General features: G+C 41.2%; 1 protein-coding gene across 1 annotated transcript in view; it reads left to right on the forward strand.

The window, feature by feature from the left end:
• Nucleotides 1–25,085, forward strand: part of LOC132874102 (metabotropic glutamate receptor 7) — a 555,641-nt gene that overhangs the window by 210,104 nt on the left and 320,452 nt on the right. Inside the window, exon 2 of the mRNA XM_060910002.1 lies at nucleotides 5,642–5,858. Coding sequence (XP_060765985.1) covers nucleotides 5,642–5,858 — 217 coding nt within the window. The remainder of the gene's footprint in view (nucleotides 1–5,641; nucleotides 5,859–25,085) is intronic.

The following is a 25,085-nucleotide window of genomic DNA, read 5'->3' on the forward strand; positions in this document are numbered from 1 at the left end:
ATTACGTGTCAATTTGCGCACGCGGGACACTTTTGGGTCGTTTTCCGTTCATATTGGAGATCGCATACAAGTCTCATATAATTGGTAATGTGAACGGCCTAACAAAAAAATCGGATTTCACAACAAATCGGATATGGGTCGTTTCAGGTTGCAGTCTGAACGTAGTGTTAGACTCAAGAACAATAATAATAATAAGTTCAATTTATATAGCGGCGGCACGGTGGTGTAGTGGTTAGCGCTGTCGCCTCACAGCAAGAAGGTCCTGGGTTCGAGCCCCGGGGCCGGCGAGGGCCCTTCTGTGTGGAGTTTGCATGTTCTCCCCGTGTCCGCGTGGGTTTCCTCCGGGTGCTCCGGTTTCCCCCACAGTCCAAAGACATGCAGGTTAGGTTAACTGGTGACTCTAAATTGAGCGTAGGTGTGAATGTGAGTGTGAATGGTTGTCTGTGTCTATGTGTCAGCCCTGTGATGACCTGGCGACTTGTCCAGGGTGTACCCCGCCTTTCGCCCGTAGTCAGCTGGGATAGGCTCCAGCTTGCCTGCGACCCTGTAGAAGGATAAAGCGGCTAGAGATAATGAGATGAGATGAGATGAGATTTATATAGCGCCTTTCACAAACCCAAGGACGCTTTACACAGGAGTTACCAAAAAAAAAAAAAACACTAGGAAGAACAGTGTGAGGTAAAGAGAGAAGTTTTCAAGTTAGCTTTGAAGGAAGAGAGAGTGGAACAGTCATGGAGCGATTGTGGTAACGAGTTCCAAAGTTTAGGAGCAGCAACACTGAATGATCTGCCACCCATAGATGCCAGTTTAAAACGTGGAACAGTTTTAACAAGTTTGTAATAAAGTGGCCGGTCAGTGTATATTTTACATATAATTTGCTTGTATCTTTGGGAGTGCCAGGACTTTTAACCTCGTTCTTTTCCTTTCATGACTTGGAATTATTACATCTGACAGCACAACCCTGTATCACCCCTAATGAATATTTAGCTCAAGGCGGGTGATTATTGAACACGTTAGGAAAAGACAGCCAGGGAATTCCTCTGCATTGATTAGACATCCAACATCTCTGCCAAGCACATTCTTACAACTTCATCTGAAAGCTATTTGCGATGGAGTTCAGGCTTCCGTGGCCTTCTGTCTCGCTTTGACCTAAAGCCCGAGACACGCCGAAGAGCCCTGCTGTTACGCTCAAACTCTGTGTGCAGAATATGAATGAAGCAAGTTATGCAATATTTTGTGAGCATTTGGAGGCTTTGTGTTCACATGGAAGCATGGCTCATGCCGAGATGACACACTTAAATACATCACATCGCTCACAGTTTCATTACATAACTCACAAAACAATGGGTGCATTAAGCAGCCTACAGTATCTCAGGTGATAAATGCATTCCTGTGATGACACGAGATGCTACTGCTTTATTTCTTCAACAAAATACTGTATGCTGTGCTGTATTTTGACCATACTGTACCCTAGGTTTGAATCTGTTTATCCATCTGGCTCTTTATTATCCCCCACCCAAACGAAGTTTGGCGGGGGATATAGAAACGGGTTCCGTTTCCATTTCCATCCGTCCGGTCATGTTTTAGTTTCTGGGCCATATCTTTAAAACTACTGAAGATATCTTCATGAAACTTTGCATACATATCAAGCAACAAGTAAACTGGTGCCGTTTTGCTATTTTGGATTTTTGAAAAAAAAAAAAGTTTTTTTTTTTTTCAAATTTACACATAAAAAATAGATTTTGACTTCGTTTCGAAGAGCAATGTCCGTTTCTAGAGCATATATCCAAAACTATTCATGATACGGATTTGAAACCTGGTGTACATGTTAACAAGGTGATGTACGGTAGATGTGCCTTTTCATACCAAGATATTTGAGGAATTTTAATTGTTCATGTTTCCATGGAACAATTTCAGACTTAGTCTCTCAGGTTCGTCTTAGGGGTAGGTTTTGGTTCCAGAGCAGAACTTGAAAACTATGAGTGTTATGGTCTTGAAAGTTGGTATGCGTGTTGATTAAGTAATGTATATGTGCATTTTGATACTAAGAAATGTGAGAAATTTAAATTTTTAGCTGAGCTGGACCAAAGGTCCGGTGGGTTTATGCCATGGGGTGCTGAGGTCAGTGTAAAGAAGTAGGGTTGGTTTCCTGCAGCAGAACTTGAAAAATGTGACAAATAATATCTTGAAACTTGGTATCTAGGGCGGGGGATATAGATGACTCTGCCTTCTTGTTTATTATGTGTTCGTCACATACTAGTTTTCTTTGTTAGCTCTCATTATTCAGTGCAGATAACGTGGACTGCTTTTACAGTCGATCTGCATATCCACATTTTTCTTTCTTTTCTCTCTTTTTTAGATCTATCTAAATTTTCTTCTGCATTCTCATTTTCCCCTCTCATCCTTCCCTTTCTTTCCCTTCTCTCTCTCTCTCTCTCTCTCTCTCTCTCTCTCACACACACACACACACACACACCATATATACTATACATTATCTGGCCCATGCAAGTTTTATTCTCCTTGAGATTTTTTTTTTTTGCATTTTTAAAAATGTTATTTGGGCAGCACGGTGGTGTAGTGGTTAGCGCTGTCGCCTCACAGCAAGAAGGTCCTGGGTTCGAGCCCCGTGGCTGGCGAGGGCCTTTCTGTGTGGAGTTTGCATGTTCTCCCCGTGTCCGCGTGGGTTTCCTCCGGGTGCTCCGGTTTCCACCACAGTCCAAAGACATGCAGGTGAGGTAAACTGGCGACTCTAAATTGACCGTAGGTGTGAATGGTTGTCTGTGTCTATGTGTCAGCCCTGTGATGACCTGGCGACTTGTCCAGGGTGTACCCCGCCTTTCACCCGTAGTCAGCTGGGATAGGCTCCAGCTTGCCTGCGACCCTGTAGAACAGGATAAAGCGGCTAGAGATAATGAGATGAGATGAAAAATGTTATTTTTGAATTACTGTTAAAGCAGGGGAAATCCAGAACCTGATCCAACACCCCACTGTGATAACCTGGCGACTTGTCCAGGGTGTACCCTGCCTCTCGCCCATAGTCAGCTGGGATAGGCTCCAGTTTGCCTGTGACACTGTAGAACAGGATAAGTGGCTAGATAATGGATGGATGGATCCAACATCCCAGGAAGTCAGGAAAAAAAACCGAAAATGAATGCTTCTCAGAAGTTTGTGAAAGTTTGTGCTGGTTTGTGAAACAAAACTTTATACAAACCAATAAGTTGTGATGTCACAAAATAGGCTCAACCCATGTGACCAGAATAAAGTCAATGAATGAATGAATGAATGAATGAATGATCGAACATCCAATAGAAAATTCACATAACAATCCTGTGGTGAACAGAAACAAATACATACACAACCCATTTGCTAATCTAGACATCTAGCTAGTATACAGTAGCTAATGCTAATGAACAAAAATGTTAACCTTGTGTTATACAGTGCTGTGCAAAAGTCTTAGGCACATGTAAGGAAATGCTGTCGACCAAAAATGGCTTAAAAATAATCAAATTAAATGTTTCAACATTAAAATAAAAAAACATAAACAGCAGTAAGCCATAATAAATGAAACAGTCAATATTTGGTGTGAGACGACCCTTTGCTTTAAAAATCTCATCATCTCTAGCCGCTTTATCCTGTTTTACAGGGTCGCAGGCAAGCTGGAGCCTATCCCAGCTGACTACGGGCGAAAGGCGGGGTACACCCTGGACAAGTCGCCAGGTCATCACAGGGCTGACACATAGACACAGACAACCATTCACACTCACACCTACGGTCAATTTAGAGTCACCAGTTAACCTAACCTACATGTCTTTGGACTGTGGGGGAAACCGGAGCACCCGGAGGAAACCCACGCGGACACGGGGAGAACATGCAAACTCCACACAGAAAGGCCCTCGCCGGCCACGGGGCTCGAACCCGGACCTTCTTGCTGTGAGGCAACAGTACTAACCACTACACCACTGTGCCGCCCTGCTTTAAAAATAAAATAAAATAAAAAAAACATAGTAGTCTCAGGTCCAATGAGTGGAGTTTTATAAGGAAATGAGCTGTAGATTTTACTGAGCATCTTGCAGAAGCAGCCACAGTTCTTCTGGACACTTTGTCACACTTGCTTCTTAGTTTTGCACCAAAACCCAGTAGCCTTCATTATGTTTTCTTTTTTTTTTAACCTGAAAAGTGCTCTCTTTTGTAATATGCTGCTCAGATACAAACTTTTTTTTTTCTATAACATTTAACTTTCTGCTGGAAAACGAACATTTGGAACTCTAAAATGTTTTTGTACTGATTCAATAATGTAGAAGTCATAAAACAGAAATCTATAACAAAGTCTGTAATAAATATGAAATAGTTTTGGAGCATTATCAGCTTAGCTGGCTGGCTAAGCACTGACTATCTACAGTGCAGTTTAGTTCAGCAGTAGAAAAATGGCAAGTAATGACCGAGCAGGTCAATAAATAAATTTAACGTTCCAATTGTTCATTTGGAGAAATCTGAAGTGTTTTCAATTTGCATAGATTGATTACAAAGATAATGGTGCATTTTAGTAGTTTTTGGACAATAAAATATTATTGAGGGGTTTTTTTTTTAATAGTTTACAATTGCACATTCTTGGGTACTACATTATTGGTAGGCATAACAACGATAGCTTTTTTATTACTCCAATTCTAAGGTCCCTTCACTGGCTTCCAGTAAGCTACAGAATTGACTTTAAAGCATTGCTGCTGGTGTACAAATCTCTAAATGGTACAGGCCCCAATTACCTCTCTGATATGTTGCGGCGGCCTAACCCAATCAGATCTACCAGATCGCAGCAGAAAAATTTACTGTTAAAACCTGTTGTTAAAACAAAGTGTGGTGAAGCAGCTTTTAGCTACTATGCAGTACAGCTATGGAACCAACTCCCAGAGGACATCAAAAATGCTCCTGCTGTTGGCAGCTTCAAATCTAGACTAAAGACCAAGCTGTTTTCAGATGCTTTCTGCTAAATTATTAATATTGCCATCTCTACATGTTTTAAACTCTTTACTTTTACAGTTTCTCCATGTTTTAAATTTTACTTAACTTTTATTCTATTTTATTCTGCTGTTTTTTTTTAATTGAACTTTTATCTCATTTTATTATTTTATTTCTACTATTGTTTAATTCTTATTAATTTTCTTCCCCATTTATTTTATGTAATTTTATTTTCTATTGTTTACTGTTTTGCTTTTACTTCTGTAAAGCACATTGAACTGCCACTGTGTATGAAATGTGCTATATAAATAAACTTGCCTTGCCTTGCCTTGCCTTACACACTGGAGTGAATTTGACTTAGTTATTGGGGCGAAATATCCTTTTGCTGGTTAAAATATTACATTGCAGGCATTTAGCAGACACTCTTATCCAAAGCGACATACAACATACCCAGAGCAGCCTGGGGAGTAGTTGGGGGTTAGGTGCCTTGCTGAAGGGCATTTCAGCCATTCCTGCTGGTCCAGGTAGAAGAACCAGTGATCTTTTGGTCCCAAAGCTGCTTCTCTAACCATTAGGCCATACCTCCGCCAAATATGAATCTTATTTGGTTTGCTTGCACTAGTTCTGACTTGGTTCTAGTTTTGTCTCATTCCTTTTTCCTCTATGTGCATTTTACTTTTTTTTTTAGATCCCTCAGATCAGCTATGCCTCCACAGCTCCAGAGCTGAGTGACGACCGCCGCTATGACTTCTTCTCACGTGTGGTCCCACCAGACTCGTTCCAGGCCCAGGCCATGGTGGACATTGTGAAGGCTATGGGCTGGAATTATGTCTCAACTGTAGCCTCAGAAGGCAGCTATGGAGAGAAGGGAGTTGAGGCCTTCATGCAGCTCTCACGAGAAGCCGGTGAGCCTCCACTGTTCATTTTTTTAGCAGAAAATGATGCTCCATTGACCAAGTCTATGCATTTTCATTTTTGAGAAATGGAGAGGGAATTTCGTTTCAAAGCACCCAATATCTTTTATCCCAGTAAAAACTTCGAACGATAAACATTTAATAGCAAATTACATTTTAAAAAATGCAGGCAAATCTTTCCAGAAGTTAAACCATAATATAATAAACCATAATTTCAATTCAAACTAGAAGACCATGTGTTAGAGTGCATCCATCCACCAAGCTACATATTCGGATCTGTATCAAAATCTAATCATTTGCTCCTCGGCCTACCTTTCCTCCAAATTTCATCAAAATTCATTTGGTACTTTTTGAGTTATGTTATGTTCGGAACAAACAAACAAATGGAGGCAAAAACATAACCTACTCTAACATAGTTAATGGAGGTAACAGTACTAAAGCCATGAAATAAAGGTTATTGAAACATCTGGAATATGCTTCAGATTATTTTTAATTTTGAAGCAAAAAAAAAAAATTATATATAACAGAACATGTCGTACAACGTAGAAGAAAAAAAAACAAAAATAAATTTTGCTTCTTCATAGGTATTCAGTAATATTTACAAAACCGATTAGGAAAGTTATTAGTCTAATTTATTCTTAATATTATTTGTATTATTATGTATTAAGGTAGTTCATATGGTGGTAAATTAATAAATCACAGGGTTTTTTTTAAATTATTATTTAATTTTTGAGTAATTTCCTGAAAATAACTAAGAATAAAAGAACGCATTGCAATATTATGTGTAACTTTGTAATACTGGGTGTTATCGCTGCTCTTGCTGAAAAGGCGCTGTCAGATACAAAGATATGGGAGTGGGTTTAAGTGTCACTGATGTCAGTAACTGAGATAAAGCCTTGTCTAAAAGGTCTTAGATGCAATGTGTACAGTCACTCAAATGTCATATCAAACAAAGTGCAACACATCCCAGGGATAATTTCACACCGTACCATCATTAGTAAAGAAAGCTAATGGTTCAGACTTAACATGCTGCTTTTAGAGAAGAAACTACATTCCAAGCTTCAAGATGCCAAGAAGCCACTGAAGTAACAAAAAGGCGATAATTTCTAAAATTATAGGCAGCCATAATTACAAATCATTGAAATAAATTGATTACTCTGACTAAAGACTGAGAATTTTAATTTCCTTGAACAAATTTACTGATTTTGCCAAGTATTATTTTTAGTTTAGTTTCCTGCAGATAGCACGTTGTCCTCAATTTGCAATTTAACATCTCATTATTTATTTTAGCCACGTGTTATTAATTATAGAAGTAGTCAACTCATGAAGGACAATATCATGATAGAATAATAACCATTTGGAATTGTGGTTAATTGATCTCGCTGTGTTCAAAAAGAAAAAGCTTTCAGCCAGCCAATAAAGTAAAATATTTTGAGATGAATTTCGATGTTAACTAACCAAGACAATGGTTCCTGTTAGCTCACCAGGCAATTAAAACTCCATTATGCCCAGTTCCATGCCTTATTTGCCTAGAAACTGAAAATAAATAAATAAATAAATAAATAAATAAAATGTGCTGCCTAACATATGGTGAGCTAGTTAGCACTACGTGTATTAAGGGAAACAAACAAAAATATGGTTATTATCCTTCTGTAACAAAGTTTCAAACATCATTTTTACATATACAACAAAATGTCAACAAGTCATTGGCTAGCGTTTTGCCTGTAAGATGTGGTGCTTTATCTTTGCATTGCACCTAAAAAGACATTTGAGTGTGGCTAGCATCTTTATTTTGTAATATGCTTAACTGTGAGGTGACTACGTGTTATACTAGCGTAAGAGTTATACAGCTTGATGCTAGAAATTTTTTTTTTTCTTAACATACCTACATGTTCCTGATTCACAGAAGGTCATCCATCATTCTTCATGCTAATAAATACTAAAAACTGTGCTAATTGTCAGCCAGATGTGTGTAGTGCAGCAGGTGGTAGGACACGAAACAAGCAGCTTTGCACTATACACACTGTAGTTACGTACCAAAGAAAATGTTTGGCATGTGAATATCAATAAGGGGAACGTTTTTGCTTTTTTTTTTTCTGGTTGTTGAACATGCTTGTCTGCCTTTATTAACTCTGCTTTTAATATTTTTTTAACCAACCTTCATGGAAAAGTGAGTAAGCAAATCACAATCCAAAACCAAGCTCGTTCAAACATAATATTCAAGTCAAAATGGTAATCCAAAGAAAACAACTGTCATCAGCAAGAACACATTTCCGCACATCAAAATCCTTCTTAATTGGCTGATGCTCCCAGAGTGGTAGACAGTCAGTGGTAATGGCGATACTTAAGATGACTTAAGACCCAGATAAGATCAGAAGAGGAGTCGAGGACAATGCGGGCAAGGAATCTGTGCAAGCTGTGGATTCTAAGCCCATGTTTACATTAGACCGTATCAGCGGATCATCAGATTAACGTTTTTAAAACGATTAGTGTGCACACAGCAACACCAATACACGATTTGCGTGCACACAGCAACACCAATACACAGATACGCTTGGCTCCGCAGGCATCCTGCGCTCCAAATCACTCCGCCCTGAACAGCGAGTGCCCTCTGGAGGGTGCGCACTCCGGCCTTGCGCAGCTCACAGAGCGCGCGAGTGAAGTGCACAAGCTGTGATTCGGGACTGAGCCGCTGTGTGTGTGATCCCAGCGCATATCACTTACCACTTGCAAGTGGAAGGATGGCAAGCCTAAAGACAATCATAACTACACAATGGGCAGTATTTGCATCAGTATTTTCATACTTTTATACTCTTTAATGAAAGGTGATACAAGGCAGAAGTCCGCGCCGTTTTTCAGCAGTCGCGTCACATGACCAACGCCAGCGAATCAGGAAGGTGGATGTCACAGTGACGTTGTCCAATGATGACGCCAGCTAGAGCTCAGCACAGCGTATCCGCATATCTCAATGTTTACACAGCACCGGAGCTGACACGATCCGGATTGAATACGTGGACCCTGGCGGATTCCCGTTTCCCAGCGTTTCCAGGCGTTTTAATGTAAACGGACAGTGCATCCGTGAAGAAAACGAGACAGATACGGTCTAATGTAAACTTGGCCTAAAGGCACTGTCACCATCTCTCCTCGTTGTTCTATCTGCAGTCTTCCTCCAGTTTATCAGCTCCATTGCTGATGATCTTTTTCCAGGTTGGGTGGTGTGAAGCTGAATGTTCCCAGGTCTTGTGGTTGATGCCACAGAGGGCCATGGTCTTCTTCAATTGGTCGTGGTAGCGATGTTTTGGTGCTCCTCTAGGCTTTGTTCCATGTTCTAATTCACTAAAACGGACGATCTTTGGAAATTGGGTGTCCTTCATATGGCAGACATGTCCCACCCATTACAGCTGATGCTTGGCGGTGGTTGCTTCAATGCTGGGGAATGTATGGTTCTTTGTAACATCTCATCATTGGTACCCTGGTCCATCCATCTGTCCATTATCTGCAGCCACTTATCCTGTGCAGGGTCGTGGGCAAGCTGGAGCCTATCCCAGCTGACTCCGGGCGAGAGGTGGGGTACACCCTGGACAAGTCACCAGGTCATCGCAGGGTTGGCACATAGAGACACACAACAATTCACACCTACAATCAATTTACAGCCACCAATTAACCTAACGCGCATTTCTTTGAACTGTGGGGGAAACTGGAGCACCCGGAGGAAATCCGTGCAGACATGAAGAGAACATGCAAACTTCACACAGAAAGGCCCCCATCGGCCACTGGACTTGAACCCAGAACCTTCTTCCTGTGAGACGACAGTGCTAACCACTACACCACCCTGTAACTTGATCCTCCTACTTCAAAACATGGAATAGACAATCAGGGGAAACATGGCCCAGAAGTCAAGTGAATGGCAAGACTTTGCAATGACTAACTAAAATCTACTACGGTATGTACTTCAATACAAATCAAACCAGGAAGCAAACAGAAATGGGAAATCTGATTCGAATTCTGGAGACTGTCCTGGCAGGGAAGGGTTAAGTCCTGGGCTATTGTGCTTGTCCCAGACGCTGATTAGTCCACTCCTGACCTATAAGTCATTATCTGACATTACATGGATCAGCTAAGTTCCAGCTAATTGTTTTTCCTTACAGAATGATTTGTGATACACCCATAGAGATTCTTTTGTTGGATCCAAGCGAGCAATCTATTTGCGACAGTGCCACATCAGATTCCCTGCTTGGAAGACTGAGCTGTTCTGGCAGACATTATTGGTCTTAAATGAGTGATACTCTGCTGACAATTTCAAGGTGCATTCTTTTCTTTTCTGTCTATAGTGTGCTATCGCACTTTATTTCCTGCCATGTAATCAAGACCTGAAGCATAAATATCATTACTGTAGGCAAACATTTCGTTTGAATTATGTTCATTGCAACAGCGGTGGGCAACAAAACTGTCAACAACGTGTGCGGAGAAAAGAATAAGATGAAATTACCCCCTGATTATCCTTATTAGGTTTGGAGGATAGATACTGTGGGACTCTTACCCAGTGAAATCAATCAATTTTATATTTGACTGCATGCAAGTTGTCCTTTGAGTTAATCCTCAATGCTCATGAATAGAAATAATAGTTATTATTGTTGATATTATGTTTACTCCAAGAAGTGCTGCTGTGTTTTTATATTTGCTATACATGCAACCTTCATTGCCAGAAGGCTGATTATAACCTTGTAGTATTTCTTTCCTTTTTTTTGCTCCCCAACCTACAATGGCTATATTGTACCACATTCTGCTTGTAACCATATGGAGTGTATTATTAAGGCTGTTATTCTTGAGCATCTTGCTGTCTTGGCTATAGCAGTGCTGATCACCAGAATCCGAGCCAGAGGATTAAAAGTATACAACACGTTGCATCTGGTGGACTTCAGTAAGATCCCCGATTATGGCCAACATAAGAATAAATTCATTTGGACATCAAATTTTTATTCAGATCAGATTTTAAAAAGGCACTGCCGGTAATGACTTGGCGAAGTTAGCCAAGTATGTTATAAGACAGTGATATCCTTCCAAAACCAAGCTTCAGCGAGCTGTTCTTTAAAATGACACATTGATGTAGAAACCATATGTGGAGGGACTTAAAAAAAAGACAAATTAGCATATTTTGGGAAGTCTCGGGTCTATGTTTAATGATTTAATGAGATGGCTACATTGACAAAATGGCCTTCAATTAATTCTCTAGCCATTTTTTTTAAAGACAATACACTGGTAATGCATATTTCCTGCTGGAAAAATAGTAGTTTGACTGATTTTAATGAACTCTTTGGGGCATATTGCTCATCTATTGTGTTCCTCCTTTTTTGACAAGCTCAGCACATTTTCTTAATTAGATCTACTCAGTTTATATTACCAAGGAAGAATGTATCTATACAGACTACCATTAGTACAGCAGGGAGCTTACCTTTGGCTAATTTCTTGTCCTACTTTTTTCCCCAGTCATGAGGCCTTTTTACCACTACAGATTGCTATCATTGCCTGTCTGGATGCCTATTGGTCTTTCTCTTATTTCTAGCAAGGTTTGGGCTCATACCGAATGTACCAACCAAAGAGTCAGAGATAGAAGTTAGCAATGAGGGACAGCATGAAGCAGATATTGTGCACTTTCAAGTGGACTGACAGAGCAGACGTTGTGGGTGGGAAAAACTCTGAGAAGGACTTCCAGAAGACATTTTCCCATCATTCAAAAATATAAGAGGATGCCTTGTGAAGTGAAGAGATGCAATACAATTTTAAAGGTCCCATGGCATGGTGGTTTGTTGATGCTTTAAACGGGCTCGTGGAGGCTTCCGGATGTTATATCCGCAGCCTTTCTCGAAATGAACCCTCGGCACGTAAATATAGCCTCCTGGGAGAAAGCCCCATTTCAGCGCTTTTCCCAGTGCGTCGTTTTGCTAATGAGAAGCAGGAGGCGGGGAAGGGTATAGGGTGGGGGCGGGCCATGGGGGGAGGGGGAGGGGCTTGACCAAGCTGCGCACACACATACTCACTGCTATCAGCGCCTGTAGCCACGCTGCTAAGACAAAACCCCGTTCTCCCTCGGACTCCTTTCGTAAACTCAACGTGACACAGAGAACAGAGAGTGAGAGTGTTCGGAGTGGTAGTTTACGAATGTATAATACACTAGGCTTGAACACGCACTCCATAACCAAAGAGGATAGAAGCAGCAACTACAGCAACATGTCACTTATCCAACAGAAGACATGCATTGCGGAGCAATAGTCAAACATAAGCTCATAAGTTACAGTCAATTTCCAGACTAAACTCAGTTTAACAGAGCATGCTGCATGCTCTGTAGTTTTGTAGCGCAGATTACCTGGCTAACTGCAGGAAGCGGTTAGCTGCACAGCTAATGTAGCCATTGCTAGGCTAATGCACCGATTTTAAAACACGGCAAAATGACCAGTTATACACTTACTTGTTCGGTGTTTGTTGCTGATGCGGCAGGGATGCTTGGTACGGACCCAGGCTTCAGTGACAGTTGATGTGCAAAACCTGCCCTGTACTGTCCCAAGTTGTGGAAACATTCCTCAGGAAAATGCTTTCGACAAACATACACCGTCTTAGGTAGACTCGACAGCGTATTATTGAAGTAAATAAAATTAAGCTACTGCATCTTCGGGGCTCTCCCATCGGCAGTAAAAACAGACTCTTTTCTGTGTTGTCACATCCATGTACAGCGCAATTTCCATGTTTTGCTCGCTTAGGTGATGCCATGTTGTTGTGTCCTCTATGGTCTCCTCACTACAACTGGGCGGGGCAATCCATACAGTGGGTGGGAATCCAGAGGGGGGGCGTGGGGATCATCTCCCTTGCTGACGTAGTAAAGGGAAGAGCTTATCAACGCGCCGTTTTGACGCGCCATTCTCAAATGTTGGGCATAGTTTGGTTTACACATTATGAAATTTCTAGCCACTGGGGTGACTTAAGAAGGTCAGAGGAACTCATTTTAACGTTAAAAAACCTCAGAAAGTGAAAATTTCATGCCATGGGACCTTTAACATCTGAAGCATAGCTCATAGTCATGATGGATATGTACCAGAGCCCTGGGCTAAATTCAAGCTGGACCGAGTTGCACAGGAATTCAAATGAGAGTTCATTTAATAACGCAAAAAGGGACCAAATATGAGGGTACTCAATATCAAACCAAATCTAGAGTACATAAATTAATTTCCAGCAAGATCTCAGTTGGGAACCTAACCTGCGAATATTATGCTACAGCTTCAAACTTGCAGGTTATAAATGAAATGGTGTTTACACCAGCTTTATCCACAATGTCAATTTCAGTGATAAATTTGACAAGCATTTTATCTGTTATGGCATGCCAAGTCTGTTGTCCCCATCATATTATCCACACCGAGCATTGCATCCAGGTATTTGTCAGCCAGTATTTGTCATCTTAACTTTGCTTGCCAGAAATGGGCTTGGCTCCTGCTGTGGAACCAATATTAGTTTATTTGTTTATTGAGTCATTATGGCCTCATTCGGATTAAAACAGATGTGCCTGATACTGAGGACTTTAATTTGCTTATTGCATTATCCAGCATGTGAATGCCAAATTTTCAACTGTTTATTGCTCTCATTGATTTTCCATGCTCAGGTTAGTGTCAAGGCACTCTATTTATTGGATAAAGACCGTATAAGCCTGCAAGTGCACATATTTGTCCCTTTGAAAAAAATAACTCCTGAACAATTTCAGTTCAATTTTAGTTCAGTAGAATGTCATTGTGCCTCTCGGTACTATTGAACCCATGTATACCTGTTGATTCAAAGATCTTGATATTGAATTATCTTCATCGTCAAGTGTTATCATAAATAACTCAAGTGAAGTACAAAGGTTCTCAGATTTGACAGGGTCAAGTTAGTAACAAGGCACTCATTATGGTTGTGGCAAGTGCACCAGTTGGGCCACCAGACAAATTAATGCACTGAGTCCCCAGGAATTATTCTTCTCTTTGCTTCCCTAAAGTTCCCTTGGAATCATCCTCACCTTGTACAGTCGTATAGCGACTCATGGTGGTGGAACATCTTGGTGGCATATGGAAGGCACTGATTTGATTATTCACAGATGTGTTCTTGTGGGGTAGGCATACCAGTCCATATTTTGGGTCCCTAGACAAATGAATGCACGTGGCTGTATCTCCCTGATGTCTTGTTTTCTTGGACTTTCTTGTTCCTAGAGTTATTTTGAGCTCCTTAATGATTCATCCAGACTCCAGCAACTCATGGTTTGACAATGCATCATGTATATGAGAGGCACTCCCTTAATGATTGAAAGGTCTTTTGAATTTTTTTTTTTGTGGGACAGGTGCACTAGTACAATTGTAGGGCCCTCATACAAGTTGATGCACTGGGACCCATGTCCCACTCCTCTTGTTATCTTGGGTTCCCTTGGATTTCCTTTGGCTTCTTGAGGAATCATCCTCATCTTATCTAACTTTACAGAAACTTCTGGTTTGGGGCTACATCTTGCTAGTATAAGGGGGAAAAAAACCCTTACTTGATTGTTCCGATATCTTTTGAAATTTTGTACTCAAAAATACTACATTACATTATTTGCATTTTTGCTCATCTCGTTAATTGGAGCCAAGTCTATGATGTCTTACATTTCTTTTAAATTTAGTTTTAAAAGCTTATCCATCAATTGATGTAGGAATGAAAATATTCCTGATAGTCTAAGTTACTCCAGCCATCTTTTTTGTAAATCCACTGAAATCATTCAGAGGGAGTTTCTTTCTTCAACACATCACTTGTTTAAAGCTGAGAAACTTTGTGACCTTGTGTAAACTCTTTCAGAGGTGGTTCAAATGCCACCTTTCTCTTTGCGAGGGAAGGGTGACATTTGAATGGCCACTAATGCACAATGATTTGTCAGTCAGTTGGGCATCCACTGGATATGAATGGGTGGCAGTCAAGCACTTAGCAATCTTCTGCAAATGCATTGATGCAATCAGCAAACTATGGGACTTCATACATTTTTCATACTTCCAACACTGACCATAATGAAAATGTGAAAAGGTTTTGACATTGTGCGACTTGAATGAACCTGTCAAAGTCAATGACATCCCAAGAGCTAAGTATTTCAATCTTTATTCGTGGTACATGGCTTTGTTTTTATGAGGGTTGTGATTGTGGGTGTTTGCATAATGAATAACTGGGGGTAGAGTTTTTATGAATTAATGCAAGTACTGTATATTTATTGAAACCTCTGTACAAAAAGAAAAACAAGGTGGTGGAGGTGGAGCACTCATATCTTGTGAAAGCCTATTTTTCATCATTAGCCTTGTACTTATAAAATTAGACAGGGTCTCTTAGGGTAGAAAGTTTTTAAAGGTAAGTTTATCACATTATGTTCTGGCTTATTGCCCTCAGTGATTGAGGCAGCAGCAGAACCTTACTATCTGGTCTCTCTGGTTCTTCACAACTAAGGGTACGCTGACACTTGCACGATTCCGTGGCACGCATTGGCACGACTCGAGTCGTGCCAGTGCGCAAACTAGTCGTAAACTGGCGTGAAGTGTGCGTAAACCCGTCGTGACTGCGTGCCATGTCGGGACGAGAATTTTGAAATGTTCAAAATTTTGGTCACGACAAAATTTCACGACCGGGTCGTGAACTATGCGCAAACTGTTCGTGATCTCGTCGTGAACTCGTCGGGAGGATGCGTGCCAGTGCGTGGAAGTGCGCGCCATGCCACGACTGTCACGAACTGCCACGAATAGTTCACGAACAGCTCACGTCGAGTTCACGAATTGGTGCGCGTCGCAGCGTGGCCGTGCCTTCCCACTGACACGGTCACGCATTGATGGCACGAGCAATTCACGACTAGTTTACGCACTTCACGAACAGTTTGCACATGGCACGAGCAGTTCACGACGAGTTCACGACTACTGCGCGACAGTGGCGCTCGCGTCGGTGCGGGGGTATATATAGGGCTTCCCGGACACTTCTCGCCATTCGCAATTTTTTTTCTTGCTTTTTTCTTTAATGTCTTTTATTTTCTATTCCTTCATGACTTTTTTTGGGGGGGGAGTTTCGTTTCTTTTATTTCAAAAATGGAACAACTGTGGATGCAGCTCATGAAGCTACTACCATTCTTTCTTGCCAAGGGACAGCAGCAGCAGGGGACATGTAGTAATGTGACAGGTAGTCTCGCTGATCCTTTGCATCCTTCTGGGTATGATGGCCGGTTAGAGGCAGCAGCCCCTGCAGGTGTCGGTCAGTCCTCCATCCACCAGGGATCAGATCATGTGTGTCCGGATCTTCGCGGTCCACTTCTGAAATTGCGTGTGGGTATCTGATGAGGATGAGGTTGTGCATGACACAGGCGTGCCCAAGTCGGCACGACACCGTCCAAATTGCGCAAACTCGTCGTGCCAATGCGGGAAGTGCGTAAACTATGCGCAAACTATGCGTGAACTCGTCGTGCCAGTTCGTGAATGTGGACGGGCACGCATTCGTGAACTCGTCGTGAACTATGCGTGAACTAGTCATGAACAGTGCGGGAGCCTCCCAGTTCGTGCCCCAAAATGGCACGACTTGCCACGACAAAATCGTGGCCAAAAGTCGTGCAAGTGTCAGCCTAGGGTAATGTATCCCTACCCCATTTACTGTAACCTTCTTTTGGTTTTAATTCTGTGACTTGGACTAGTTTCTTATGTCCCCTGAAGGAATAAATTTTAGTTTTCTTTCAACTGGTCTTACAATAACAAACTTTTTTTTTTTTTTGTCAGTAGAAAAAGGTGGCTGTTGACACCCTATAATTAGTTTCTAGATTAACGTTTATATTCTATAGCATTCAACATCAGTCAGGAGACCTCAGCAAAACTGTCCATGCTTTGTCTGCATAAAGAATTGAATGCCACTTCTGAGTGCTGAGATGGCAGAACACATACAAGTCCTTGTCTCCCCCTAGAATTAAAGATGTAAACAGAATTTGATCAACCATTCTGAACTATGCATGATTGCATTGCAAAACATTTTGAGCAGCTTGTTGCTTCTTGTTTGCATGTGCATAGATAACTGTCATCTGCATACATTTGAAAACCCACATCCTGGATGACCCATGAGGAAATCCAGACATACAACATATAAACGACATCATAACGGACCCAAAGTAGACCCTTGTGGCATGCTGGTCTTATAATCTTAAAATTGAATTGCATATCTATACATACTGTTTTGTATTCTCAAGATAACACTAGCTGTTGAGATCTGGGAATATTGTACCAAACACACTCCACAACCACACCCACTCTGTCCATTTTAAGACCTCATTACCAGTTTCATCCATTCATTATCTGTAACCACTTATCCTGTACAGGGTTGCAGGCAAGCTGGAGCCTATCCCAGCTGACTATGGGCGAAAGGCAGGGTACACCCTGGACAAGTCACCACATCACAGGGCTGACACACAGAGACCCACACAACAATTCACACCTATGGTCAATTTAGAGCCACCAATTAGCCTAACCTGCATGTCTTTGGACTGTGGGGGAAACCGGAGCACCCAGAGGAAACCCACACAGACACAATGAGAACATGCAAACTCCACACAGAAAGACCCCCGTCAGCCGCTGGGCTCAAACCCAGAACCTTCTTGCTGTGAAGCGACAGTGCTAACCACTACACCACCATGCCACCATGACCAGTTTCAGTCAAGTCAAAGTCCCTCGTGTGCCTGGATCTGGTCTTCTCAGGCAGTCTCCTATCCCAGTACTAACCTGCTTTTGAGGCGCATGAGTGCGATGCTGATCTCATTTCCATAGCTCTCGGCCTCTTGCCTATTATATAGCTAGAGTTACAGTGGGGGGCTGGTCCTCTGGTAACTATGATAGTTTGACTCCCTACTCACATCTGTATTGCAGTGTGCCTTGCCAGATGGCAGTAGATACCACTTTTATGATGGTCTTTGGTATGACCCGACCGTGAGTAAAACTCACGATCTCCTAGTTGAGAGGTGGACATGCTAACCACTAGGCCAGCTTGCAGTCACCAGTTCCAGTAGTACTTCCAGTCTATTACATTCATCAGATTTCAGCTGAGAAAATGTAATTTTATCCACCTCTATCCTCAGTTCTTACTCAGGTGAAAATGTTTAGACCAGGTATAGCTACAGTTGTGAACAACAAATTTTTATTTACCATCATTCCAAAACAACATTAAAAAAATCCTAATTTGAATAATTAACAAGAAGTTTGTTTGTTAGTTAATCTTTGTTATGAATATTCAAATGTCTCCCCAAAAGTCCTCTTGGTTTAGTCAGACAGTCCCTGAGAACCTTGTATAAGTCACCATCAATTAATTTTTATTTTTTTTAAGGTTAATTGTTGGTAAACCATGTTCCAAAGTATATAAGGTCTATGAAGGAAGATTCATCTCAATTGATCGGTACAGAGTAAGAAATTAAACAAAGTGGTGTAATGTGGCCCACTGTGAAGCAGAGGTACTCCAGCCACCCTTGAATATTTTCTAATAACAGCATGTCTCAATGTCTTTTATTCCTCTTATACAACAGCAGTTTGCCAAGAATGAATTCTTTTATAAGGAATAAAATGACAGACGATGCTATTATACAGAAATAATGCATGCCAGGGGTGGAATAAGGCACAATGTGCGAGCATCGTTTTCTTATAACAGCATGGCCTGGAGTGTGTTCTTCCTCTTATAAAACAGTGATATGTTAACAATCACAATGTTTAATCTGTTAATGTAATAAACCTCACACATTTTAATGGTTTATTGTTAAATCTAACAATAATTGTAGAAACTGAAGACTTTCCTATGCTGACAACTTCAGATTTGAGAATTCAACTGTACCATGATATTAGGTTTATTGCTATTTATTAATGGATGGTATTAGAATGAGCAGCGGCATGGTGGTGGCACTGTCGCCTCACACCAAGCAGGTTCTGGGTTCGAACCCGATAGTCAACCAGGGCCTTGCTGTGAGGAGTTTGCATGTTCGTGCCTGCAAGGGTTTCCTCCAGGTGCTCCGGTTTCCTCCACAGTCCAAAGGCATGCAGATTAGGTCAACTCTAAATTGCCCATAGGTGTGAATGTTACTCCCATGATGGACTGGCAACCTGTTCAAGAATGATAGACTGTTCAACCTATGAACATGCTCTTTGGACCTGCCTGATCCATCCTGATGCCCCATGTCTGGCTAGAGTCTCATCACATTGCTCCTGTGGAGGACAACCCCATATGGACAGCTGAAAGATACACTTAAAAGATGGCTCTGGACACTTAGTTTTGCTATGATGGCTGAGAACTACAGTTGACACGATAACTTTAGGAGTGCAGTTGTCATGTACAGTCTTGCACTCAAGTCTCCATCAATGAACAGTTGATAACTTCAAAAAAATAGACTTCATGTCAAAACTATAATGAAATTCCTGGTTACACAGTTGTACAACCCCGATTCTAAAAAAGTTGGGACAAAGTACAAATTGTAAATAAAAACGGAATGCAATAATTTACAAATCTCAAAAACTGATATTGTATTCACAATAGAACATAGACAACATATCAAATGTTGAAAGTGAGAAATTTTGAAATTTTATGCCAAATATTGGCTCATTTGAAATTTCATGACAGCAACACATCTCAAAAAAGTTGGGACAGGCGCAATAAGAGGCTGGAAAAGTTAAAGGTACAAGAAAAGGAACAGCTGGAGGACCAAATTGCAACTCATTAGGTCAACTGGCAATAGGTCATTAACATGACTGGGTATAAAAAGAGCATCTTGGAGTGGCAGCGGCTCTCAGAAGTAAAGATGGGAAGAGGATCACCAATCCCCCTAATTCTGCGCCGACAAATAGTGGAGCAATATCAGAAAGGAGTTAGACAGTGTAAAATTGCAAAGAGTTTGAACATATCATCATCTACAGTGCATAATATCATCAAAAGATTCAGAGAATCTGGAAGAATCTCTGTGCGTAAGGGTCAAGGCCGGAAAACCATACTGGGTGCCCATGATCTTCGGGCCCTTAGACGGCACTGCATCACATACAGGCATGCTTCTGTATTGGAAATCACAAAATGGGCTCAGGAATATTTCCAGAGAACATTATCTGTGAACACAATTCACCGTGCCATCCGCCGTTGCCAGCTAAAACTCTATAGTTCAAAGAAGAATCCGTATCTAAATACGATCCAGACTCGCAGACGTCTTCTCTGGGCCAAGGCTCATTTAAAATGGACTGTGGCAAAGTGGAAAACTGTTCTGTGGTCAGACGAATCAAAATTTGAAGTTCTTTATGGAAATCAGGGACGCCGTGTCATTCGGACTAAAGAGGAGAAGGACGACCCAAGTTGTTATCAGCGCTCAGTTCAGAAGCCTGCATCTCTGATGGTATGGGGTTGCATTAGTGTGTGGGGCATGGGCAGCTTACACATCTGGAAAGACACCATCAATGCTGAAAGGTATATCCAGGTTCTAGAGCAACATATGCTCCCATCCAGACGACGTCTCTTTCAGGGAAGACCTTGCATTTTCCAACATGACAATGCCAAACCACATACTGCATCAATTACAGCATCATGGCTGCGTAGAAGAAGGGTCCGGGTACTGAACTGGCCAGCCTGCAGTCCAGATCTTTCACCCATAGAAAACATTTGGCGCATCATAAAACGGAAGATATGACAAAAAAAGACCTAAGACAGTTGAGCAACTAGAATCCTACATTAGACAAGAATGGGTTAACATTCCTATCCCTAAACATGAGCAACTTGTCTCCTCAGTCCCCAGACGTTTACAGACTGTTGTAAAGAGAAAAGGGGATGTCTCACAGTGGTAAACATGGCCTTGTACCAACTTTTTTGAGATGTGTTGTTGTCATGAAATTTAAAATTACCTAATTTTTCTCTTCTATTTCTGTTCTATTTTGAATAAAATATGGAATTTTGAAACTTCCATATCATTGCATTCCGTTTTTATTTACAATTTGAACTTTGTCCCAACATTTTTGGAATCGGGGTTGTACTTTGTGACTATAGGACACTGTTATAGAAGAAAGTTATTTATAAATCACATTATCTGTTATCACCTAGATGAGGATGGGTTCCCTTTTGAGTCTGGTTCCGGTCAAGGTTTCTTCCTCGTGTTATCTGGGGGAGTTTTTCCTTGCTAATGTCACCACAGGCTTGCTCATCAGGGACACAAATTTATTAGGGATAAAATTCGTTCATATGTTTAATGTCTTTAATTTTCTGTAAAGCTGCTTTGTGACAGTGTCAGGTTTTAAAAATGCTATTCAAATAACATGACTTGACTGAATTAGAATGAGCTCATCATTTGATTTAATCAAATTTCAGAATTTCAAAATGATGTGATATAATTCATCATAACATTTGAACTTGCCCAAGTTCTTCATTAATCCACAAAGTCAAAGTTGATGGATATCCATTATTAGTTACTTCAAAGTTGAAGTTTTAAATAAAGGTCATGCAGGAAGAAATAACCTCTTCTCTCACCCTGTTTCTTCAATCAGGTCCTCAAAGTTGCAGATAACAGCTTTTTTTTTTCTTTTCACCTTGCTTTTCAATTTATATCAAATGGGAGAACAAAGGTTTCTTGTACTCTCTGACTATTTAAACACAGACCATGTCTTCATTCTCAAATTACTGGAATACTTTTAAAGGTGGGGCGGCACGGTGGTGTAGTGGTTAGCGCTGTCGCCTCACAGCAAGAAGGTCCGGGTTCGAGCCCCGTGGCCGGTGAGGGCCTTTCTGTGCGGAGTTTGCATGTTCTCCCCGTGTCCGCATGGGTTTCCTCCGGGTGCTCCGGTTTCCCCCACAGTCCAAAGACATGCAGGTTAGGTTAACTGGTGACTCTAAATTGACCGTGAGTGTGAATGGTTGTCTGTGTGTCAGCCCTGTGATGACCTGGCAACTTGTCCAGGGTGTACCCCGCCTTTCGCCCGTAGTCAGCTGGGATAGGCTCCAGCTTGCCTGCGACCCTGTAGAACAGGATAAAGCAGCTAGAGATAATGAGATGAGACTTTTAAAGTTTTTTTTTTTTAAACCATAATAATTATTTGTAGGAATCTTTGTGGTTCTGTGGAATCAAAAGCCTTGATAGCCTGCTATTAAATGTCACCAATGATGTTCTAATAATCTTTTAGCCTGATTCAGTTACAGAGTCCAGACAAGACAAAGTAGTTGGGGTTGTTTGATGTGGATTGGGTCATTTATCATGCATCGACGTATGACAAAATATTTGACAGTAACAATACAATTCATAATAAAATTGTATAGTAGCCCATCATAATGCCATCATTATGTTGGCCAGCTTTGTAGAAGACAGATATACTGCAATGCATAAACTGCATTTGCACTCACAATTCTCACAAGCAAAGATCATATAATGGATTTTATTTATAGAATACAGATGGTACGAAGATGAAACATTTTTAGGCAATATCCAATGTTCAGTATCCATTTCTCAAAAAATACACAAAATTAGGTGCACATTCTGGCATACATATCATATTTGCTGACAAGTGTATTGTTTTGAGCTTTTGAGGAAACAGAAAGAACGCCGTCAACAGTAAGTAAAAATACAGAATGGCATGAAGTAGATGCTGGGGCTGATTTATTTATTTATTTATTTATTTATTTATTTTAGCCCAGACTGTAGATTCACACAGTGACATGTCATGTGATTGCACTAGCTAAGGTAATAAACATGAATGATGGAGCTTACTTTCTCGATCACTGATTTCTCAAAATGCCTTTGGAGAAAAAAACTAGAAGTAAATAAACCAAGCAGATATTATCCAAATCACAGTACAAACTACACAACTCTCACGCAGCTTCTCTTTTCACCATTCTGGCTATTCGGCCTAATTTCTTGTTTTCAAACAAAACTTCAAGCAAAGTGTCCCAAAGTATAATAGTTTTGCACCTATGATGAAACCCCATGCAATTAGACTCAATAGTTATAATAGTAATGCAGCGTTTCAAGTTTCACGTATTATTTATCCCATATAAGGAGCTATACAGAGTATATTCACTGTAGTGAAATCCTTTGCAGAAAGTTTCAGAGCTCTACTTGCAGATAAGTAACAAGAATTCATGGAAGCCAAGGCTAAACAGGATCTATTTATGGAACAATATGAACAGATTATACAATATACAGAAAAGTATGCATGCATAACCATGTCTAATTTATGCAAATTGGAGTGCAAGAGTCCATAGGGAGTAATGGTAATTGTGTTGAGATTTGTGTAATACAGCAAGATATAAGGGACGGTGTTCAACAGTGTAGCCAAAATTGCAAAATATACCCATACACACACTTGTCTAAGGTGTGTGCAGATTGGCCTGTTTGTGCAGATTACCAAGAAGTGAACATGGCTATAAAATGCAGTATGCATGTGTGTGGTCCAGACCAAAATGTTCTCATTGCAGAACCAGATGCTTGGTAGGAAGTAGCTTTTTCTGAAGCACTCTATGGTTGCTCTCACACTTCAATAACATTTTGCAGACTGTGGCGTGGATGACTCAAGTCCTCAGAGTCAATGATAGCTTGTAGAATACTGCTGTTATTGGTAATATCTACATTATATGGCCAAAAGTATGTTGACACCTGACCATTGCATCCCTATGTACTTGATGAACACCCCAATCCAAAACCATGGGCATTAATATTGGCTTGGTCCTCGGTTTCTTGCTATAAGGTCTTTTCCACAACATTTTGGAATATGGTTATTTGTGCACTTTTAGCCGCAAGAGTATTAGTGAAGCTGGGAATTGACATTGAATGAGAAGGCTTGGTGTTAGTGTGCAGTCTGCATTCCATTCCATTAATGGCATTTAACAGACACACTTATCCAGAGTGACGTACAACATACCCAGAGCAGCCTAGAGAGCAGTTGGTGGTTAGGTGCCTTGCTCAAGGGCACTTCAGCCATTCCTGCTGGTCCAGGGAACCAAACCGGCAACCTTTTGGTCCCAAACCTGCTTCTCTAACCATTAGACCATGGCTTCCTCAAAGTTCAACCCAAAGGCATTCAGTGAGGTGGAGGTTAGGGTCTTGTGTGTGCCACTCAAGTTCTTACAAGTTCTTGTGCATGGGTGTTTGTCATGGTGGAACATGTTTGGATCTCTTAGTACCAGTGAATAGAAATCTTAATGCTGCATCATACAAAGATGGATATGATGGTCAGGTGTCCATCACTATCTACCACCACTAGTGTTACATAAGCCACATGAATCATCAATCAATCAATCAATCAATCAATCAATCTATCTATCTATCTATCTATCTATCTATCTATCTATCTATCTATCTATCTATCTATCTATACAGCTTTTCAATCAGGGTTGCAAGGGAAGCTGGAGCCAATCCCAGCTGACTTTGGGTGAAAGGTGGGGTACACCTTGGGCAGGTTGTCAATTTATCCCATGACTAACATGAAGACAAACCACCATACACACTCACATTCACACCTGTGGGCAATTCAGAGTAGACAATTGACCTAATCCACATGTCTTTGGACTGTTGGAGGAAACTGGAACATCCGGAAGAGACCCCTGCAGGCACGGGGAGAACATTCAAACTCCAATCAGAAAAGCCCCAGTCAAACCCAGAACTTTCTTGCTGTGAGACAGCAGTGCTAACCACTGCACCAGTGTGCCACCCTAGAAATTATTTATCCATCCATCCATCCATCCATCCATCCACCCATTCATTATCTGTAGCCACTTATCCTGTTCTACAGGGTCGCAGGCAAGCTGGAGCCCATCCCAGCTGACTATGGGCAAGAGGCAGGGTACACCCTGGACAAGTCGCCAGGTTATCGCAGAGCTGACACGTAGACATAGACACACAACCATTCACACTCTCATTCACACTTACGGTCAATTTAGAGCCACCAATTAACCTAACCTGCATGTCTTTGGACTGTGGGGGAAACCGGAGCACCCGGAGGAAACCCATGCAGACACGGGGAGAACATGCAAACACCACACAGAAAGGCCCTCGCCGGCCGCTGGGCTTGAACCCAGGACCTTCTTGCTATGAGACAACAGTGCTAATCACTGCACCAGTGTGCCACCCTAGAAATTATTTTGTGGCTTTTAAATAAGGTTATTTGGAATGATAATGCCTTTGGTTATGTTGTTTACCATCCAGCCCAGAACTGCTGATATAGGAATTACTAC

Source organism: Neoarius graeffei, chromosome 26 (genome assembly GCF_027579695.1).
Source record: "Neoarius graeffei isolate fNeoGra1 chromosome 26, fNeoGra1.pri, whole genome shotgun sequence".
NCBI classification, from domain to species: domain Eukaryota; kingdom Metazoa; phylum Chordata; class Actinopteri; order Siluriformes; family Ariidae; genus Neoarius; species Neoarius graeffei.